This window comes from Oryx dammah, unplaced genomic scaffold, assembly GCF_014754425.2.
Source record: "Oryx dammah isolate SB20612 unplaced genomic scaffold, SCBI_Odam_1.1 HiC_scaffold_4, whole genome shotgun sequence".
NCBI lineage: Eukaryota > Metazoa > Chordata > Mammalia > Artiodactyla > Bovidae > Oryx > Oryx dammah.
The window spans coordinates 82,166,214-82,189,583 of record NW_024070188.1 but is presented as its reverse complement, the minus strand read 5'-3'; the positions used below and the strand labels follow the sequence as shown (position 1 = coordinate 82,189,583).

The 23,370-nt window shown below is 46.7% G+C and overlaps 1 protein-coding gene across 3 annotated transcripts in view; it reads right to left on the bottom strand.

The window, feature by feature from the left end:
- Nucleotides 1-23,370, bottom strand: part of FNDC1 (fibronectin type III domain containing 1) — a 112,086-nt gene that overhangs the window by 65,000 nt on the left and 23,716 nt on the right. For 2 of the 3 annotated variants that reach the window (XM_040238914.1, XM_040238915.1), the window contains exons 2-4: nt 18,451-18,645; nt 16,158-16,244; nt 15,661-15,729 (exon numbers count right to left, since the gene is read on the bottom strand). The exons of the other annotated variant lie outside the window; for it this stretch is intronic. In XM_040238914.1, coding sequence (XP_040094848.1) covers nt 15,661-15,729; nt 16,158-16,244; nt 18,451-18,645 — 351 coding nt within the window. The remainder of the gene's footprint in view (nt 1-15,660; nt 15,730-16,157; nt 16,245-18,450; nt 18,646-23,370) is intronic. 3 annotated transcript variants of the gene reach the window in all.

Below are 23,370 nucleotides of genomic sequence, written 5' to 3'. Positions count from 1 at the left end.
TTATTCTTAAGAAAAGCTCATACCTCCTCGAGGGACCCTCGGGGATGCGGACGTGAGAACTGATGGCCCCTCGAGCTGCCACAGGCCATTTGCACTGCTCTTCTTCCCAGCAGGACTGGCAGGCTCCCCTCCGCCCCCATGGCAGCCACAGGCTGTCTCCTCGGGGCAGCGGTAAATGTGGTGGGTATCCACGGTGCTGTCACCGATGTACCCAGCCTCAGGGTTGCCCCCTCCACTCACTCTTGTCCTAAAACCCCGAGTGACACAACCACTCTCCCCACCACTGCAGAAAGCCGCCCATCCATCTGGGACTTCTGGGATGATCTCCAGCGAAATGGGCAAGTTGACCGAAAACACATGCATGGGTCTAACAAGATTCGGCTAAGAAGTAAATCACTGAGCTGAGATGGCGTCCCAGCTCTGTACCCCAGCCCTGCCCTGAGACCCAGCCAGCTCATCTACAGTGGAGCCAGCGTCGGTGGAGAGCAAGCCTCGCCTCGGGGCCTTGGGGCCTCCCTGGTGGCTCAGGTGGTGAAGTATCCACCGACAGTGGAGGAGACCCGGATTCAATCCCTCGGTCGGGAAGATCCCCTGGAGAAGGAGATGGCTGCCCACTCCAGTATTCTCACCTGGGGAATTCCATGGACAAAGGAGCCTGGCGGGCTACAGTCCATGGGGTCTCAAAGAATGACTAACACTTCTTCTTCATTTGGGGAGAGCGGTGGGCCTATGCTCCAGAATAACTCCTAACACTCAAGAGCAAAATTTCGAACAAACAGAAAGAAGGAAAAAGACCACTGGGATGTCCTGAAGTGCCGGGGTCCCTGAGGAAGAGGAATGGGGGAGGTTCCAAGAACAAGGGACTCCGTCCCGGACGAAGCAGGTTTTGGCCTGAGATCCTGACCCAGGCCAGGCCCACTAAATCTCAGCCACACTGCCCAGTGGCAGGGACAGCAGCGGCCCCCTTGGACCACATAGGTTCTGCCGCCCCAGGCTCTGGGCTGCCATCCAACCCTCCACACCAGGGTTCCGGAACAAAGCCAGGCCTGCTGAGCAAGCTTTGGTAACAGGGCTGAGGCTAGCCCTATGACCAACCACGCTGCTTCTTCTACAGAGAACCTCACACTTGGTTACAAGCTCTCACGTGGTTCATTTTAACTGTCCTTCCAACATCTCCCAGGCAAGGAAGTCAGATATCATAATCCCCACAAGAAAACTGAGGATCAAGAGGTGAAGTACCTGACCCAAGGCCACATGGCTAAGTGCCAAGCAGCGAGCTGAATGCAGTCACCCTGATGCCAGTCTCCCTGCTCATCCACTGAGACCCCGTCCACTCATGCCATCCCACCAGCCCCTCAACCTCTTCTGCTAATAAACGTGAAACATGGGTTCTAAGCTGGACAGGCCCCCTTCCAAGTGTGAGCATACTGCCTTGCACAGTAGGCCTCACATTTGCAGGTATGTGTTTTGGGTGTTTTTTTAAACACCTTGGAAAGCAAGGAGATCCAACCAGTCCATCCTAAAGGAAATAACCCTGAACTGGAAGGACTGATGCTGAGGCTGAAGCTCTAATACTCTGGCCACCTGATGCAAAGAGCTGACTCATTGGAAAAGACCCTGATGCTGGGAAAGACTGAAGGCAGGAGAAGGGGACGACAGAGGATGAGATGGTTGGATGGCGTCAGGGACTCAATGGACATGATTCTGAGCAAGTTCTGGGAGATGGTGAAGGGCAGGGGAGCCTAGTGTGCTACAGTCCATGGGGCCATAAAGAGTTGGACACAACTTAGCAGCTGAACAACAATAACAGTTTTGTGTTGGGGTATAGCCGGTGAACAATGTTGGGATAGTTTCAGGTGAACAGAGAAGGGACCCAGCCAGCATGTATACATTTTTTTCAGTGGATCAGACAGTATAACTAAGGAACCAGAGAAGCTACTCAGCAGGTTGCCCTTAGCAACCAGAGAAGGCCACCGACTCTAGAAACCAGAGTGAGATGACAAGGTCATTCCACTGTACACAGCCCTAAAGCCCACCCCAATTTTTTCAAATACTTTGAAAAGTTCCTTTCTTTAATGTTCTGGATGAAACACACTGTCAATTAGCTTTTATAGATCTTATATAGATCTTCTGGGAGCCTTCTTTTAAGCTGATGTACACATGAAGAAAATCTGTTCATATGGTTCAAGTTCACTTGCAATGAGATTTCCTAAGTGTTTTCTCTAAGCTGTGTGTGATAGCCTCACAGAAGCCTTCTGAAAATTTTCTAATAAATCCCTGTAAGCCTTGTCTCTTGAAAACAGGAAATCACCATTGCCAAGAGGAATGTTGTTCACATCCACCAGTGCTAAGTATATTTTAAACCTGGCAAGACACACTCCCTCCATTGCTCTGGAGACCATTCAACCAGGTAGATGTTGCTCAGAATGAATTGATCTCAGAAGACCTACAGCGATTAATCACACACCATCCACTAAGCACGTCAGTGAGGTGAAATGATTCCCATGTAAACTACAACAAACATCTGAAAGCCAGGCAGAATTAGAACATCTCCCCTGATGTGTATCGCCAGCTATGCAAATTGGCAAGTATTTTGAAATCATAAGGAGTCAAAAAGATCTGTTCTTTTCACACAAAAAAAAATTCCAAAATTCAACATGATGCTTTCTTTGCCCATTTACAATTCAGCGCTATTGAACGTGTAGCTTCTGAATTGGGCTTCCATGGGCTCGAAAGCCAGGGTCTGAATCTGAGTCTACGTCTCACTGCCTTTCGAACTTCAGCTTCCTGCTTGGTCAAGCAGTGTCTCTCTTACTGGGTTTTGTAATTCACACTGTCCTGACATCTATCAAGGACACATTAAGTGCTCATTGTGTTTGTGATCAGTTGTGATAGAAACCCTCTTTTATCAGATTCATGGTGGGCCGGCGGCTCCTTTCAGAAGGTGAGCTGTGGTTGCATCACAGAGTTTTCTGTGGACACTAAAAAAAAAAAAAAAAAAATGTGTTTCAAAGAACCTGGTAAAGAATCCACCTGCAATGAGGGAGACCTGGGTTCAATCCCTGGGTTGGGAAGATCCCCTAGAGAAGGGAAAGGCTACCGACTCCAGTATTCTGGCCTGGAGAATTCCATGGACTGTATAGTCCATGGGGTTGCAAAGAGTCAGACACGACTGAGCAACTTTCACTTTCAAAGAACCAGACAGGAGCAAAAGAAGTGGACTTCTTGCCTAAGACTCTACTCAGAAAGCCTTCTCATACATGAGGCTGTCGACATCCAGGTGGCTTTGTTTGCACCATAAGTGGAAAGTGCCATTGCTCGTCCTTGTCAGCATCTCACAGCCACACACCACTCTGAGCCAGCCCCTCCTCTTCATTGGCATGAAAGTCCATGGCCCCGGCTGTCTGGTGACCACTTTCCCTGGCTTGGTCTCACCTAGCAGGACATTCTTATTTCCAGGAGAACGTGAGGGATCCCTCAGTCTAGAGCTTCAGAGAGCAAGTGGTTTGTCCCACTGACCCACCGGACACCCACTGTGCTGGCCTCCAAGCTTCACACAGACGGGAGAGTAAGAGCCGCCCTTCCCCTCACCCAGCCTCGGCCTCAGGCGGCCTCCCCACCCTTCCCAGGCATCAGACCTCAAGGCCACCAGGGACGCTGGTCTGAGGGCGAGTGGGAATCCAGCCCACGAGGCTAGACCACGGTCCTCACAATGCACTGTGCATCAGAACACCTTGGCAGGGGGCGGGGGGCGGGGGCACTTGTGGAAACACACCCCCTCCCACCTATACCCAGGACAGGTGAGATTCGGGAGCTTCTGTGCACTTGAGATGAAACAGCCTGATTAGGAAGAGGTGACGGGGATGGAGGGAAGGTGCCCTCGGGTGCGGGGGTTGGGGGGTGGGGATGACACCAGCTGTCTCAACCAGAGGAACCAGACACACGCCTGCTGCCCCCACACTGAGTCTGGGTGCCCTCCCCACCAATGCTGGCCAAGGCCAGCGTACGGGCAGGTTGGCAACACCTGACAGCCTCGGTCTGCCACAGGCTCCTTCTTCCCGGGTGAATTCCCACACTCAGTCCCCCTGCAACAGCTCTGAAAGGCTCCCAGAGCTCTTCTCCCCCACAACCAGATGTGCAACCCTTACTCTAAAGTCTTCCTTTAATGCCCCACTCTCCTCTCCAATCAAAGCCCTCCATACATTTAATGATGCACTGAATTGCGGTATTTGGACAAGCCCAGCTATTTAACAAGAGAGTGCTAGATACTCAGTCATGTTGGACTCTTTGCGACCCCATGGACTGTAGCCCACCAGGCTCCTCTGCCCACCAGATTCTCCAGGCAAGAATGATGGACTGAGTTGCCATTCCCTTCTCCAGGGGATCTTCCTGACCCAAGGATTGAATTTGTGTCTCTCGCATTGCAGGCAGATTCTTTATCATTTGAGCCACCAGGGAAACCCAAGAGGGGGAAAGGAAATCTCATGCCTTCACTTCAAAACAGTGTCTATCAGAGCATCACCAACCTTCATCATTGACTGGATCCCTGCCAGGTAAGGCACTGGACAAGCATCCCCATGATAAACCAATAAACACCCCATTTACAGACAATGGAAGTGAGGCTCCAAGAGAGTAAGGGAGAATTTCCAAGCCAGACAGCATCAGGCACTCAGCTGGCATTGGAACCCAGGGTTTTGGGGGCTGCATTCCTGGTTCTCTCCACCCCTATTTAGAAGCTCACAGTGGTTGCAGAGCTGGGGTCACCCGCAGCCACACTGTGGCATACACAAAGTGCCCATCTGGGAGAGCGTCCCCCTGGGTGCCCCCCTGGGGAAGGACTGGTCTGCAGAGCCAGGCATCACCGTCTATTTACAACTGCCATGTCATGAGCATCCCTGCATTCAGAAGATGCTGGCTAAGTTCCCAAGGGCCTGGCTGCCCTCCAGGGAACATGGGTCCATTTGTCCCATCAGAAGCCATCCATCACACCGTTCCCCTTACATTTACCCATGTTTCAGGCTCCAAGGGCCTGGCTGCCTGCCGGGGAAGCAGAGTGGACACCAAGGGGAGAATCAGAGTGACAGGGACGTATCTCAGCATCCCTCAGAGACACTAGCACAGCGCCCCAAGCCATCAACCAAAGTCAGTCCATTCTTGCTGCTTTTTCAGGGATGGGGAGAAAAGAGAAGGTCTTGAAAGAAAAACAAAGAACCTTGACTGCCCCCAAGCAAATCAATGCCAATTCCTAATGATGTTAGTAATGTTAGGGCTGTGGAAGCCCTTTATGAAGCGTGTAAAGCTAACTTTCAAAGCAAACAAACCTCAGAGCCATCAGTTTAAGGTTCTGCCACCCCCTGCCCAGTTCTTCACGGATTCCTCTTCCCTGCTTCCTAGGGCTACGCAGGGACATCCTGGCTGTCACCAGAGGAGGAAGCCACAGGGAACCCAGGGACAGTGTAGTCAGAGGCCAACCCCACAGGCTGGCATAGGGCTGCCAGCATCTGAGCCACAAACGTGGTCCTCAAAACTCCAGCAGGACCATCTCAGAAACAAAGCAGATGCTCCAGCTGCCCTGGGACCACTCCACTCCAACCATGTTGTTTGACTTGGCTGTTTGTTTCACAAAAGTGCTAGATCACTTTACCACTGAACAGAGCCCCTCACGCTCTTCACCGAGGTTCATGTAACAACGAAGAAAACAAACTCGGCCCCCACAAGCCTGGAGCATTGGTAACTGATCCACAACCTCGGTTTTATCCCAAAATTGCATTTGAATTTTATAGACTACCCTATAATATTTTGGTTTGTCTTCAAAGTCAAAAATAACATTTTAAATGACCGGCCACCAAGAAAACACTTCCCGTTGGACCTGCCTGGTGTCTCTACCAAGAAAATGGTTCCCGTCATGCTCTCCTGGCAGTGCAATGTTCTCTCAAGTTCTGAGGACCCAGTTTGAGAAGCTTCAAAGAATGACCGGCAGCTCCAGGATGTCATCCAAAAAGGTCAACAGTTACTGACCTTGATCCCAGTGAGTGAAAGGCACTCAGTCCTGTCTGATTCTTTGCAACCCAATGGACTGTAGTCTGCCAGGCTCCTTTGTCCATGGGAATTCTCTAGGCAAGGATACTGGAGTGGGTTGCCATGCCCTCCTCCAGGGGATCTTCCCAACCCAGGGATCAAATCCAGGTCTCCTGTGTTGCAGGCAGATTCTTTACCGTCTGAGCCACCAGGGAAGCCCAAAGGTCCTATAATCCCAGCGGTGATATGAATATCAGTGAAGACTACACCACCAATGTCACTGCAGAGGGCCAAGGCGGCAGAGGCCAAGTCACCCCGAGACAGTGGCCAGCAAGACATTAACAACGCAGGCAAACTCTACACGGGAATTCAGTGGTCCTACAACCATCTGCATGGACACGTCCCTCAGTCTCACAGATCATAAGACCTTTGAGGGGACTCTCTCTGTTCGTTAGGTCAGCAGTCTCTCCACTGCTGCACAGGCAGAGCTAGCTAAGGTCCCTGCATCCTACTCAGGGCAGTGGCTCAGCGATAAGCCTGGAACAGCGATATCAGTTGCCAAGGTCCTCAGCCACCTGCACCAGGGGTGAGCCCTGGCCTGGGCCCAGCTCCCTTGCTCCCCATCCCTGGCCCAGCCCCCACTGACTGAGCATGGAAGGCAAGAGGGGGAAATCCTGCAGGGGACCAGCTGTAAAGGTTCCTCTGTGAAACTTTACCTGATGAAAAAAGGCACCATTGGAGCCTCTGATCTGGACCCATCTGCTGATGCTTCAGTTTTCAGCTGTGCTTCCTGAGCACCCCGGAGGAACCCAGAAAGCAAAGGAAGCGAGCCTCCTTTTCTGAGTTCCTCAACGGCTGAAATGCGGACCTCTGGCGTTTCCTCACCTCACTGCGGACATAGAGACAACCTCCTGGTCGAGGTAAGCTAAGAGAAAAGGGTGTTAGATGTCCTAAGGAAAAATTTTCCCAGGTTTTTGTGGCTTGGTTTGTCTAAAGCTCTTCTGCATTTGTTTCATTTGGGAGCCAAAGAGTCGGCGACGCAGTTGTCTTCTAGAAATGAAAGCCCCTTTTCTGCTAAACGGCTATTGGTTAGCTCAGTTTTCAGTGCTATCCAACATGTCACCTGCAAATGAAAGGTCCAGTTATAATACTTGAATAGGTTGACAACTGAGCAAAGAAAGTGGTTTCTTTCGGGAAAGACATCTACCCGCCCAGAGATCCTTTATAAGAAGCTGCATCCCTCTTCAGGGGCATCACCCACCGCTCCACCCTGCCCTCCTCTGCCCCCAGACACCAAAAGAAAAGCCAGTGACGGATACTCAGAAAATGGCACCCAGCCCCCAAGATGCTGGCTCCACCGAGACATTGGGTTTGTTAACTACTGCAGGTTCCTCCAGGAGACAAGGGCAAGGTTGGCCGATGTTGCACTCAAGGCCCACACACAAGGACTGTGGGGACAGTTCATCTTCCCAGCCACCCACAGCCCCTGCCCACCCCGTCAAAGCAGCCACTCCTCAGCCTCTGAAGCAAGCACCTGTCCATTGGAGGGAAGGGCCTCGCTCCCCGTCATCTGCGTCTTAAGGATTCACTGAAAGGAAAAGCTATGCACAGATATTCTCATTCATCAGTGTAGACAGGGAGATGAAACACCGCAAAATGTGGATTTCAGCCCTGGTGTCTGAGAAGGCTTCCCACCACTTCTGCCTCCTCCAGGCAGGTGGCCTGTGCTGAGTCCTTCCCACAGCATCCTTGTCTGGTATGGAACTCAGGAGTCCCGCCCAAGAACATCTGTACGCAAGCCTCTCTTGCCTACTTCTTAGGATGAAAGAATGGGCTCTGAGGTTGATGAAGTCTAACCACATTCTAACCACACCAAAAATTGATGCTTTTGAACTGTGGTGTTGGAGAAGACTCATGAGAGTCCCTTAGACTGCAAGGAGATCCAACCAGCCCATCCTAAAGGAAATCAGTCCTGAATATTCATTGGAAGGACTGATGCTGAAGCTGAAGCTCCAATCCTTTGGCCACCTGATGCAGAGCTGAGTCATTTGTAAAGGCCCTGATGCTGGGAAAGATTGAAGGTGGGAGGAGAAAGGGACGACAGAGGATGAGATGGTTGGATGCATCACTGACTCAATGGACATGAGTTTGGGTGGACTCCAGGAGTTGGTGATGGACAGGGAGGCCTGGCATGCTGCAGTCCATGGGGTCGCAAAGAGTTGGACACGACTGAGCGACTGAACTGAACTGAACCACATTCTAATGTGAGAGGCGGCTTGGAAACCAGCACCCAGATAAAGAGATCTGAGCCATGGAAGGATAAAGATCTGAACATGGAGGGAGGTGAGCTCACAGCAAGGGGACTTGACTCCTCAGAGCAACCAGCCCTGAGGAACTCTGGCCTCCAAATGCATTCAAGGCCATCCTTCAGTGAGCAAGAACCAGGACCACTGACTAGTGACAGCACCATTCTAGGGCGACCAAGCGGCCTGCCGGGGCCACCCCCACAGTCAGCGGCTGAACGAGATGGAGGTGCCCGAGCTACTGCCACACAGTTCAACTTCCTGGGCACAGGTGTGGAGCAGAAGCAGCCTCTAAAAGCATTTCACCCAGTAAATGTTCCTTGAGCGCCTATTTTGTGCTCCACCCAGGCTCTGGAGATACAAAGATGAGTAAATCATTGTTGCCCTGCCCTCAAGGAGCTCACCCATGCAGGTCAGGAGCTAGAAACCAAGTCTGCCCTCCAAACTGCATACTTTAAAAAATCTAATAATTGCATGAGAGAGCTACTGAGAAAAATAATGTCATAGATATTATTAGTTCCATGTGGGCCAGAGACTTTTTAAATTGAAAATAGTATATGAAAAGAGGACGGTCTTTGATTCATAATTAATTTTAAAACTTTGGAGCGGGGAATACTTAAAGCTCAAGTCTGGCCCACTGCAGCCAGGACCTGGCTCCAGATTACAGGGTAGTGCCCGTAGGGCAGACGCAAGGGAGGATGTGGTTTGCTTCTCACCGCGCTGCAGCGGCTCCTCTTACCCAGTCACACTGACATGGGTCAGTTTAAGTGAGTTAACATGGCGTCTCCTTGGCTCATTTGGCAGAAAGCCTGCCATTTGCACCCAGAGAAGGAAGGCAGCATTTCCAGTGTATCACTGGAGGTGATACTTTATCCTGTGCACCTCTGTGTATTCACTCACAACCTCAACACCCAGAATCTATAATTCAGTGTTTCTTCCTTGGCCAAGATGAGTTCGGGATTTGCTGGCCTAAAACATTCTAAGTAGGGTGGAGACCAAGACAAACAGTCATTTCTCCGCAATGGTTCCCAACGGCTTACCAAGCTTCAGATCACTCATTCAGAGTGCCTTAGTGTTGTTAATTCATGAAATGCTAGAGCTGAAAGGAACCCTAGAACCTTAAAAGGAAGTTTAGAACCTGAGAGGGTTCTTAGAAAGGACCCTGGAGCCTTTTTGGGGAGCCCCATCATTGTATGGCTGAGACGTCTGAAGGGTCTCACTGTTGACTGAGCGTGACTCTGGGGTGTAAGAGTCAGCAGTGGAGATGGTTATGGTTGGATGGATTCATTATGCTGTTAAACCAAGAGATTAGGGAAGGAGGGTTAGAGTTTTCAAATTCCACATCAGTCACATCTACATAGGGACCTCCCTGGTGGCTCAAACAGTAAACTGTCTGCCTACAAGGCAGGAGACCCAGGTTCGATCCCTGGGTCAGGAAAATCCTCTGGAGAAGGCAATGGCACCCCACTCCAGTACTCTTGCCTGGAAAATCCCATGGGCAGAGGAGCCTGGTGGGCTGCAGTCCATGGGGCTGCAAAGAATCTGGCACGACTGAGCGACTTCACTTCACTCCACTTCATGTCGACATAAAGAAACTAGCAAGAAAATGCACCTGAAGATGGGTGCTCATTCTGATGAACTACTGATAGAAAAGACCAGAACACATGCCTGGACGTCTTTCCTGGCACATCCACAGATACGTCCTATGAAAGGCGAGCCAAGGAAGAAGTGAAAGATGGCAAGCTTCAGTTTTCAGGTCTCACAGTCTCACTGTCAAATAATTGACACCTGCCCAAATTAGCTTTTGAGCCAGGTCCTACAGGGGAGGGGAGGGCTCCAAAGATGAATCCAGAACAGCCCTTGGGTCCTAACCATGCTTGCAAAGAAGCTCTCTGTATATGAAGTCAGCCTGAGAGAGAAGCAGTAATAGCAACCTTTCCTCAGAGCCAGGAGAAGGGAAGGAAGCCATGAGGGCTTAGAAGTCAAGGGAGGGGAGACAAGAGATGTCACCCTGATGAACTTTATTTCCCAGGGAGAAGGGAGCAAGGTGAGGTGGGAGGGCAGGTCAGGAGGGGAAGGCAGGTGGAGGAAGGAACTTGAAGAAAACGGCCAAGTTTCGGAGAGAAAGAAAGGAAACCAAGAAAGGACAAACAGAATAATCTCCAAGCAAAACCTAGGGTCCAGATGAACTTAGAAAACCAGCTACAGGAAGCTGTCACAAGGTGGATGAGCTTAGTTCTTATTTCTCCCACAGGCTCAGCAATTAGCACTCAGGAGGGAAAACCAGACAGCCAGGGAGAGGGGGCGGCTGCCATGGCCGTGCTGACATGAGTGTGGTGAAATGCCGGCATCAAGATAAAATAAGCCAGAAATGAGCCAGGAGACAGTTTCTGGAGTCTGGCAATGGGAAGTGTCTACAGACCCAAAGCCTGGACAATCTAATGACATGACGGCTCTGAAGAAGCGAGAATTTCATGAACCCAGGTTTGGAGGGAGCAGCTCCATCCTCGGGGACAGGAGTGGAGACTGTCCAATGGGTCGTCAGCACCGAAGCTGTGCAGTCCGGGACGCACGTGTGGAGATGCGCACAATGATCCATGTGCCTTCAAGCTGTTTGGATTTGGGGAGCAGCCTGGAGGTCGTGGGGACCGAGATAAGGAAGGGGATGGCTGGACCACGGGACTCATGCTGGTGAAAATGGCCTAAGAGGGAGCATCCCTGGTGGCTCAGTGGTAAAGAATCGCCTGCCGACGCAGCAGACACGGGTTCTAACCCAAGATCCCACGTGCCAAGGAGCAGCTAAGCCCGTGTGCCCCAACTATGGAGCCGGGGCTCTAGAGCTCAGGGGCTCAATGCCTGAGCCCACATCGCATAATTACTGAAGCCTGGGCGGCCTAGAGCCCACGCTCCACAGCAAGACAGCCACCACAGTGAGAAGCCCGAGCACAACAACTAGAGAACAGCCCGCACACAGAAGACCCCGTACGGCCAGAAATCAATAATTTTTAATGGCCTAAGAGAATCGTGAACGCTACGCTAAACTTGAGTCTGAGCTGTAATTTAACTGTCAAAAGAAAAAAAATAGTAAGTTTCATGAACTAAAATAGAATGGAAAGAAAATATGAAGTATAAATCAAACTTTTATCTCACTTCTGGGTCTAGTGTGGGCTCCATCGCTTGAGGAAAGCACAAAGGATTCGATTTTTAGAAAACCACAACATTACTAAAAATACTTATGAGCCTATTGAGAGCTAAAATTTCCCAGATGAACAACTCGGTGAAAGCCCATGAACTGCCCTCCGAGCCCATGGCCTGGCTGGAAGCAGAGATGGACCGTGGTTCTCATCCTGACCCCCAGTGCCCGGCTCTGCACAGAGCAGATTACCCAGATCCAGTCACAGAAGAAAAGCTAAAACAACTTCAGAAAAGTCTGCAGGAAAGCTGAATAATAGGATTCCAATATGTGAAGAGACTTGTGACATCTCTTCCCCAAGGACAAAACAAAGGGATATGGGTTTACATCTCAACAGGAGAGAGTTTACATTTAAATACCAAGACCACTTTCTAACAAAAGATATGTGATGAGTGACCAGAGGAAGCCAAAACTTCTGCCCTAGAGTTGCATTTTTGCTTAGCCCCATAAGAGCGTCCACATTTGTATGAGTGACCATCTGAAAATCACTCAGGTCCTGCCCGCCTCCAGGACTCACCACACATTCTTCATCCCCTTCATGTGGCATCCCAGACAGTCCCAGAGGGTCTCGGCCTGGTGCTGCAACCTTGTTCTGTATCACAGTGCTGCTCATGTTTCAAGGAATTTATGATCATGTTACAGGCTAAACTTTGTCTCCCTCCTCTTTCAAATTTTTATGTTTAAGATCTAAACCAAATTACCTCAGAATGGGACTGCATTTGGAGCGTGGGCCTTAGGAGGTGACTAAGTTAAAATGAAGCTACAAAGGTGGCCCTAATCCCATCTGACTGGTATCCTTAAAAGAAGCAGAAATCTGGACACAGAGAAGCCAAGGGTTCACGGCCACAGAGGAAAGATAAGGCAAAGAAAAAGACCTGGGGAGAAATCAAACCTGCTTACACCTTCATCTTGGACTTCGAGCTGCCAGAACTGTGAGGAAATAAATATCTACTGTTTAAGATAACCAGTCTCTGATATTTTGTTATGGCATCCCTACCAAACTCATATGGATTATATGCCTGACTCTCGGCTTACATTGCTTATTGTCTTTCTTTCCCACTCTAATGGCAGAAAGTGAAAAGAAACAAAAGAACCTCTTGATGAGGGTGAAAGAAGAGAGTCAAAAAGCTGGCTTGAAACTCTACATTCAAAAAACTAAGATCATGGCATCCGGTCCCATCACTTCATGGAAAATAGATGGGGGAAAAAATGGAAGCAGTGACAGATTTTCTTTTCTTGGGCTCCAAAATCACTGTGGACAATGAATGCAGCCATTCATTAATTAAAAGATGCTTGCTCCTTGGAAGGAAAGCTATGACAAACCTAGACAGCATATTAAAAAGCTAAGCCATCGACATCACTTTGTCGACAAAGATTCATATAGTCAAAGCTATGGTTTTTCCAGTAGTCATGTACAGATGTGAGAGCTGGACCATAAAGAAGGCTTGAGCACTGAAGAACTGATGCTTCTGAGTTGTGGTGTTGGAGCAGACTTTTTAGAGTCCTGGACAGCGAGGGGATCAAATCAGTCAATGCTAAAGGAAATCAACCCTGAATATTCATCAGAAGGACCGATACTAAAGCTGAAGCTCCAATACCCTGGCCACCTGATGCAAAGAGCCGATGAATTGGAAAAGACTCTGAAGTTGGGAAGAGTTGAAGGTAAAAAGAGAAAGGGGTTAGCAGAGGATGAGATAGTTAAATAACATCACTAACCATTCCATTCATGTCCATCAATGGACATGAATCTGAGCAAACTCTGGGATATAGTAAAGGACAGAGGAGCCTAGAGTGCTGCAGTCCATAGGGTGGCAAAGAGTCAGACATGACTTAGCAACCTAACAACAACAATTACTGTCTTTCTTTCCCACTAGAATATAGTCTTAAGGCAAACCCTTGTCAATCTTATTCACTATTATATCTTTAGCACCCAGAATTGTGCCTGGAAAACCACAGGCACTGAACGAATTAATTACATAACTAAAGTCCTATTTTTAAGTAAAGACAATGAGGTCAAGATAGATTTCCAGCCAGCAAAGAGGCCTTCTGAAATCTGAACGGAATCCACGGTTTCCAGCAGAATAAAAGAATGGATTTTCCTCTAGTTTCAAATAAACACTGGAAGAACGTGAGGTATTACAGATCAAAGCATGAGAGCCAACCCTTGGGGCCTCACACCAGATGCAGATGATAATATCTGCATTTCTAGGACAAATCCCTTCCTTTGTTGTTGTTGGGTTTCTTGGGTGTTTTGTTTTTTTTTTTTTTTTTGCATTTAAAGACTGTATTTTATTAAATCAAAATAGACTGTACATGCATTTGAGGGAAAAAGCATTGTATATAAGTGCAAGACACTATTCATTCTACCATGTTTGATGTGCAAATCAAAAGTAGTTCTTTTGTTTAATGGGATTATCATATATTAACCATTCCTCAATAGCATAGCATATTTACCAGGCCTTATTTCAAAAGGTACAGATACAAAGTTGGTCACTTATTGATAATTTCTCATAAATTATATTTATTATTTTAATTAACAATGAAATGTCTTTTTTTTTCTGGAGCTAAATCTATTCATTCTGGATGTGCATTTTATTAAAGTTCTGCTTTACATCATACACTGCAAAATTTCTTCCAGGATCCTTCTTAGCACCATGTATGACAAATACAGTGTTATATATTATGGCAGAGCATTCTTTGACATCAAGAACCCACAGAGGCTCCTGCAGAGAGAGGTTAAAGGATCTCACAGTCATAAATCCAGTAGTGAACTGGGCTGTGATTCTCAATTCCCAGGGTTTCTATACCACATGCTTACTCAGAAAGGACACACACACACAAGTCTGTTTTTATTAAAGATGGCATAAGAAATGAACTACTTAAGAAAAAATAATATGCATTCTAAAACTGCCATTCAAAAACTTTATCAGGAAGATGATTAAAAATAAAATGGTTATTTAAAAGACAAAGTATAAGGCTCAAAGACACAGTATATCTGTCAGTCAAAGGTGTGAATGTTTACATGTGTGTCTGTAGGAGTAGACAACCTCTGAAATAAACACCCTTCCTATTTTGCACATTTTCTAGGTGTACTGCCTTCTGGACTCTTTCACTGTTCATGTCTTCCAGAGTTTGATCCTTGGCTTTACTCTTGTCTCTCCTAATTCTCAGCCTCTCCTCACTCTTCCTACTCCAACTCTCACTCTTCAGCATGGCTCCTAACCCAGGCCTCCCTCTTGCCCTCATCACCAATCACCTATAAGACAGGTCCATTACATTAAGTCCAGCATATTTGAACAAGAACACATCACCTTTCCCAAAATTCAGTTTCCTTTTCAGGCTGTTTTGTTCTTCCATTCCCTATTTTTATAAAATGGTCTTTGAAAACTGCCTACACCCATCAGATCTGACCTGAGAGGCAGATTATGGTCACTAGTTTCAACATACTCACCTTCCTCTCAACAATAATACCAGATTGGTGTATTTAAAAACACCACACCTTGCCACACTGCCTTTAGGCACACTCTGAAATAACTGCTTTCATTTTGCATTACTATTTAACCATTAATTAAACATATTCAAGAGACACAACAAGAAATGTCAACACTTCTCTCAACAAGTAAAACGATACGGTCAGACAACATCCACATCCAAATGATAAAACACACATGAATACAAATATGGAGCAGAGATGGGAGGCAGGTTATCGAACAGATCACAAAGTATCTATCCCATGCATCAGAAAGGAGAGAAAGCCTGGATGCAGCATATTACCCAATAAAGCCACTGTTTGGTGGGCTCCATTCATTTCTGCATCCACACACAGAAGAGCTGTAAATATCCTCATCAGGCCAGGACTGCCATCTCAACCACCATATTTGCCTGTTAACAGAGCAACAGCATCCCCGGATGTAGACAAGGACATACTCCCACACCAGAACATGAAAGAGCGGTGAGGAATGAGCAATACTGGCTGCAGTCTGGTCCATCCAGTGCAGTGCAGATTGACCAAAACTGTGCGGCGTGTGTGTTAGTTTAGCGATGGGAACTAAATGAAGGTTTGTGAGCACATGTGTGTGACAGAAGCACAGCCCTCTTTCGAGATGGTGCTTCAGTGAAGACATGAACCGAATGAGCAAGTAGTACCTGTGACGGTTTCATTAAATGGTCCTGGACCCTTAATGGGAAAACCATCAATCTTGATCCATTCACCTCCTAAATTAGGAAAACGCAACTTGATCGTTAGAAAGGAGGACTACTGGATTTTCCACACTTCACTGCATCCCTCAATGTACATTTCAATGGTCTTCTCAACAATCTTCCAAGGGATCTGCTTGGGCCATGCAAGTGACCAGACCCCTAAACTGTACGGACAACCCATATTTTCGGTCTTTTATACGTGGTTAACTGTAGTGAGTACCCCCAAACTTAAGACAAAGCGCTAGTAACCTGTATCAAAAGTACTTTAGAAGAAGGGATAAATCTCTCCTAGTTTTCAATCTTTCAGCTTGCTATACAAGTCTAAAGATTTCTTGTTCGGGAACTCCTTAATGATTTCTAAATTTGCATTGACCTGAAGAAGCAAAGAATTTCCCAGTCTAAGTCACAAAAACATAGCCTCCAATTCTAAGGTAAAGACTTACCAGGCAGGCTCTCCGCTCTGTAAACGGGACGGCTCACTCCATTGCTGTTTTCTGCAGTAACCAGCACAAAGTACACTACCCCCGGTTCTGAAACACACGGTTCATGTCAAGCCACCGTTTCAAATCTCCAAGAATGACAGTTTAAGTCACTGTCTTCCTCATACCAATTATAACCAAATATAAAAATCCGAATTAAGAAACTGGTCTAACTATAGCCTTAATCAAAATCACTAACATTGGTCTCAGGCAACTGAAGCACATCTGACCAAAAGAACACAAAATCGATTTAGTACAAAGCACATGACATGTGTAATAAACCTGGATTCATGAGCAGTCAACAAAAATAAGCTTTTGAATTTTTTTTAACATGAAATCAATGTAGGAAACAGACACACACGGTCCACTAAATGTTTTAACCTACAGTGTTAGTAACGACAAAGAAAACTTCCCAACCTTCAAAAAAATTGTGAGAACATTTCCATGTAACTCAAGAAATTTAGCACGTGGGAAATCAACACTGCATTAAGTAGAACCTCATGAAATTTTCTTCTTTTCACAATAAAATATTTCCCTTACTATGTGTGCAGGTTTTCTTTGACTATTTCAACAAAAATAGTCAAAAGATCTAGAAAAACCATTTCCCGAGACCTTGGAAATGCTACGCCTGAAATAATTGGACTACACTTTTTGACAATGCATCTAGGGATCAAGGTTACATAATGAAGGTCTCTAGCTGATATCCTGAAATTGCTGGGATGCAAAAGAAAACCTGCCGATCGGGGGGCACCATGTTACAAAGCAAGGGTACCTTGAACCTACAGTTTTGAAAAGCAAAACTCTGGAGTGCTGGTTTTCCTCAAAATGAATTATTATTATTATGGGAAAGATAAGCAAAGGTGCCAATTCCTTTAAGAGATGAAAGTTTGTGGGCATTTGAGGGGATAAAGAGCTGGAGAGGTAAGAGTTCTGTCAAAGGCAATAATGATCATTGCACTTCTCCCAGTGAGGAACATTCCTTTCGCAAAACTTCAGTTCTCAAGCCAGGGGTCCAGGACCAGTGACACATCTGGGACCCCTACTGGGCTCAAGACTGGTCTGCCTTCTATCTGACTGGGCTGGGACCTGGTGGCGTTTAAGTTTTGGCACGACCTGCTGGACCAGCTGGGAAATGCTGTAGGTTTGGACAAAAAGCAAAACCAGGCCTCGCCAGCACTTTCTCTCTTCATTCTGAGCATATTCCTATTTCAAAGAAATTTCATCCAAATGTCTCTGTTTCGCTTCAGAAAACTTCTGATTTTCATCAGAAAGTTGCCGGGGGCAGGGTGCAGGGGAGGGATGGGGATACTCTGGTTTTCAGTGAGTTCTAGGGCTTTATTTTTGCATGTTTTTCTTCTCTGCAGTCAACCTCACCCAAGGGTTGAGTAAGAAACTGGGACCCTGCTCGTGCCTTTGTGGGATAGAATCTCCATTTAACATCACAGTCGGATTCTGGGGCCCTAGTGATATGGAGGAGATTCAGAGAAATGTACGTTTAGCTGGAGCCATGAAGACGGGAAAGAGCCACGAGTTGGTTTTGATCCACTGAGGGAAAGCAGAAGAACGCTAACGTGGCCGGGGGACCTGGTTATCACAGGTGCTGACTTCTATGACTTCTGTAGGATACATCTTAAGGTTGGAGCATGGGATGACTGTAAAATAAACGGGGTCTCAGGCCAGAGGGACTGAGAAAGGGGGATACAGAGGATCCCCTGGAGGCAGCTCAAAGTTTAAGTTCAAAACCACCTACACCTGCACTGATACAACGATATATTTAGCCAAAATGTTAAATACTCCAAACTTCCAGAAGCAAATTTAACGGGGAGAAATGTTATATCTCTGAATCAGACGTGGCAAAGCAAGACACACCCTACACCCCTACAGGGACACATTGTTTAACTAACCCTAATTATAAACTGGTTTATAAATTAGAAATCTCAAGGTCAGACTACAAACTTGTCCAATAGTCAAGTTTCTATGAGCTAAAAAAGAATCAACGTATATTCCAAAAGCACATCCAGAAACTAAGAATTGTTTCCTACATCAATTTGGAGAAAGATCCAGGAATTCAAATGCAGGATGGGAAGCCCATGAGCAAGATGAAGGCTGTTGTTTAACAGGCTCTTAACCTTGGCTACCCAAGAACCAAAGAACCATTGGGTGCCATTTTTGTCTCCCAAATAGTCAGCCTGAGAATGGAAGGAGAATGGAAATGGACAGTTAGTTCTGACCGGGAACAAGACAGAGGGTCACTTACCCACATCCTCAATAAGGAAGGAGTGCGTCTCCGCATTCACCTTGGTGTATTTAAGACTTTTCAGTGACTTCCCGTAGGCAATGTTGTAATGCTCCACAGATCTACTAGTAGCATCTTTGGGTGGGTCCCACGTGACTTTCAGGCCCATTTTAGTGGACAGCAGTTTCACGTGCCTTGGCTTCAGCGGGTGGTCAGCTATGCAAACAGCGCAACTATCAACTTGCGAGAAGGGCAGACTGGGAAAACGAATTTCTTTCCAACATTCTCTGACATGGTTAGTGAAAGAGCAAACGACTTTCCCTCTGTCTGATCCTAAAGACTTTAAGTACCATCATGTTTGGACATCATTATAGTGTGACTTCAAAGCAAACATACCAAGTCTGCAACCTTTTATGTATTTCAGGGAACTGTGAGTGGCAAATTTAAACCCAAAGTGAAACAAATCAAAATAAACGCTAGGCATTCTCCAGCTTGATTGTGTTGCCTTGCTACGACAAGATTAACAAAATAGTAATCTGACATATTCTCCAGAAGCATTCAGATATTAAATAAATTCTCAGGATTTGGCATGGTACAGCTGGACAATCTTTAAAGCCACCCTGAGAAGAACAACATAAAACTCTCATGATCAGGAAGAATATCCACTGTATCTAAAGGGGGATAAGAGAATCAGTCATTTCCACAAAGAAAACAAATCAAGATCAACATCTTAAAAGACAGGCAAACCTCTGGTTTCAGCTGCAGGTCGCTAATTTAAATGTTTCCATATTCCGTCCCAGAAGAAGACAGAAAAATTATCAAGAAGCACAACATTTTTTCCTTCATTGATGAAGTTCCAAAACAGTGTTCTTGGTTTTCCAAACTAACCAAAATGAAACATAATGTTTTGTCAAACACAATCTCTCAGCTCATAATATAACTGATATCGCAACACAATGCGTATAAATATATGGTAAATTTCACACAACAGTCAACGTCGGGGCAAACCTGGATCTGAAACTGATTATTCACTAATGCAAGGCATTCTCAGCTGGCAAAAAAGGTGACCTAAAAAACCCAGAAACATTTAAACTTCAGAACACTTAGAAAAATGAATTTAGACTCTCATAGAAACGAGGGAAAGGGGAGTGTTTCATGACAACACATAGATTGGTTAGTATGTGATTTTTAACACTAATGAAGATTCTGAACAAAGTAAGTATAGCTGATGCTAACATACATCACTTATTCTTCCCAAAATTACCCCACTGCCTTAGGAGGGAAATGATAAGAGAAGGGGAGAACTTCTGGGATCCCACTAAAGAAATTCAAGGAATGAAAAAATATAGTATGAATATCATAATTTTTGAGGCACTGAGAAAGAGTGTCCACTTTGGAGACAAAAACACAATGTCAGAGGACAGGCACAGAGCAACCCCCAGAAAGCATTTCTCCCCCAACATCAGAAGTGAGGGTCCTGTAAATGTGAGAAGGGAGAAATCATGGACAAAAAGCCTAATGCCATCGGGGAAATTCTGAGTTGAGGAGACAGTAAGGACAGCCCACTAGTGAGCGTCTGGGTATTTAAAATTAGCAGTCATGGCAACTCTGCCTTAATTCTCATGAACCCTTCCTCACCTACAAGGAACTTTGCAGGATTTTCTTGGCTGGAGGACAGGGGCTCCCTTTCCTCCGTTTCCTTTATTTCTTCTAAGGCTTCACTTTGAAAACCTACCCCCCTTTTCTGCCATGGGTTTGGCCTTCTGTGGCTGCAGTCCCCATTTCCTGCCATAGCAGAAATCACTCCCAAGAATCTTGTTCTTCACCCTGACCAAAATATTATGGAAACAAAGCAAGGACCCCAACACCTCGAAATGGTGGGATGACTCTCCTAAGGAAGAAAACAAATGAATGAATGTGTGAACAACGCTTGTCTTTACAGTTCAGTTCTAACCCTCCCTTCAGGAAAGGTCGATCCTGGACAGACAGTCTCTAGTGTGAGATCTGTAAAGCCCTAACACCATCATGCTTTCCGCTGTGCACGAGTGATTCAATCCACACACAATGACCTCGGTCTGAAGATGATTCCCGTTCATTACTGACATCCGAGAGGAGGAACAATCCATAAATACGCTCGCTGTTCTTTCCTGCTCTGTCTCACCTCTGTCCTTGAACACAGCATGGAATCATTTCTAAGTCACATGAGAATCGCGGTCAAATGGTGCATCCGCCCAGGGTAAGGGGGACATTGAGAACCTCAAGGAGCTCCAATAAGATGAGGAAAGTAAAGAAGAACAAGAGGCAAATCCCTCTGAGTCGTCAAAACCAAATGCACATCAATGCATTCCGCTTACCCCATCAGTTTCCAAGTGTGTCTGTGCAAGAGTTTGTTTGTTCTCCTCCTGCCAGTGATCAAGTACCATCAGTGTGTCTCAACACAATAACTGTCAGCATTTATACACCAGAAAAAAAAAAAAACCATCTGGTATAAACCAACTCTAAAGTATAAAAATGGGAGAGGGAAATGGATAAGAAAAGGGGGCTTACTGAGTGCCTACCACCCACCACCCTCTGCCTGAAACTCACACTGCATGAGACGCTCTTAACACACACAACGCAGTTTACCACCGTTTACCACCTCCATATGGCAGATAAAGACAGCAAGCAAGGCCTGGAACAGACAGGTTAGGAGAACTGTCCAGAGCCACACAGCTGTACAGGGGTAGAACCAAATGCAAATCCTGCTGTGTCCAACTGCAATGCCCGGCTCTTCCCACAGCTCACAGATCTGGGTCTCTGTCCCTGCTCATAAATGATCAATGACCACACCCATGAAAAACTGATTTAGGAAGCCACTAGTATCCTAAAACCAATCGTGAGGGCTCCAGCTGGGTTTACCCTTTCTTCCACCACCTACCCCACCTTCCCGTGCCATCTTGCCCCTCGGAGGGGCACTCTGCCTTCACCCACAGTCACTTCACCTCCTGCTGTCTGTCTTAGCAGGCTCCTCTCTATGGAAGGAATAGAGTAAGTGAATGATATTCACATTTGTATAACAAAATCTTGGGCCAAAGTAGTGAAGTGGAAGTGTTAGTCACTCAGTCGTGTCTCTGTGCGACCCCATGGACTGTAGCCCACCAGGCTCCTCTGTGCATGGAATTCTCCAGGCAAGAATACTGGGATGGGTTGCCATTTCCTTCTCTAAGGGATCTTCCCGACTGAGGGATTGAACCCTGGTCTCCTGCATTGTAGGCAGACTCTTTACCATCTGAAGCACCAGGGAAGCCCTTGGGCCAAGGAAACAACTTTCTAATAGTGACATTTTCGGACTTAGAGAGCTACCTAATGAAGGTTGTTTCTAAAACACAAAACCCTTTAGGGGATCCTGAAATCATCCCTTAGGGTCAACTGCCTTATAAAATCAGTCTTGAATTTAAGGTTCTCCAAACACCTTAGGCCAAAACCCCTCCCCCACACCACCCCCAACACACACGAATCAGGCCAATTACACACCATACTACGGTGACTTAATTAAGGGACATTATCATTGCCTGGATTCTCATCAACTTTGACCTTTAAAATTGATGTCATTGCTGATGCTGCCTGGTCAACAGCACCCATACCTCACTCAGAAAAGTCTGGATGAAAAGAAGAACAGGAAGGACGGGTGAGAGGGAACCTGTGGCCACTCCAGGTCCACTCCTCACTATGTGCCTTAGCTCTGCAGGAATCCATCAAAGCAGCCTCTAATTAAGGAAGGGTGGCTCTAGGCAGGTGCAGATCAACATGCATGAACCTGGGCTACTCGACAGAAGCTATTCCTGATCATCACTCGGTAGATCTCATGACTTCATTCCTTAAATGAAATGTAGGAAGTGGGAAGCGGGTTTCAGGGTCTGCAGACTGCATTCTGGGTTCTGTGTTTCAGGAGTACCATTCTGGCAGCATAAGGTAGAGACATGACAGAGTGATTTCTTACTTATTTGTAAGTGTTCATAGACCATCCTCACTTCTAGATAAATGAAGCACAGAACCCTCTTGGAATAGTTTTCAGGATTCTCATCTGATTAAGGTAAGGAGGGGTATACTCTTTAAAGCCATGTATCCCATGAACTGCTTCTCCAAAGAGAAACAGGACAAGCCCAAAGTCGACATGATAGGAATTACATGGCTCGATAGAGGGGACGTTGGGAGGTGACCTCACAAGGCGTGCACGACACAAGAGGGCTGTGACAAGCTGTTTTCTCATCTCTGTAGAAAGCAAAATGTGGAAGTGAGTTCAAGCTGCAGCCGCCAGGATTTTAGATTAAGTACAAAGAATTTCCTGTCCGTGTCCTTCCCCATCTCCCCCCAGTCAAGGCTGTCTTTGAAGGGAGACAGATGGTAAGGTGCTCAAGACAGAAGCAGCAGCCAGCAGTGTCTGCTATGACTCAAGCAATCGCATACCGCAGCGGACTCATTCCACAGCTCATACCAGCAAACCCCATCCAGAGTCAAGAATATTTTACCAGGTACTAGGTGGCAAAATGGTATTTTGATGACATTTCAGGTACCTGGTCATTGCCAAGCTAGACATTTCAGTGCTATGGCTCCCCGAAGCCCCTGTTGGTCTGTTTGAGAATGAAAAATAAGGGACCATTGGCGCCCAGAGTTCTCACTTTGGTCTAGGCTCCAAACTCCAGCTCTCATTCAAGAGGGCCCTGGAGGCCAATTTGGTTGAAGGGCCAAAGTATGGATCCGCATCTGTTCAAGGATGGTTCCAAGATTCCAAGAGCTCCTCCATGTCAATCTTTGGAGAGTCCACAGAGCGGCTTCAAGGGATTCTCCAGGGCTGACAAAATCCCTCAAGAAGGCTGAGTTCAGAGCTAGGTACCCAGGGCCAACTTGGTCCTCCCACGTGCAGGGCTCATTTATCACAATGGACAGGGCACCATCCCCACT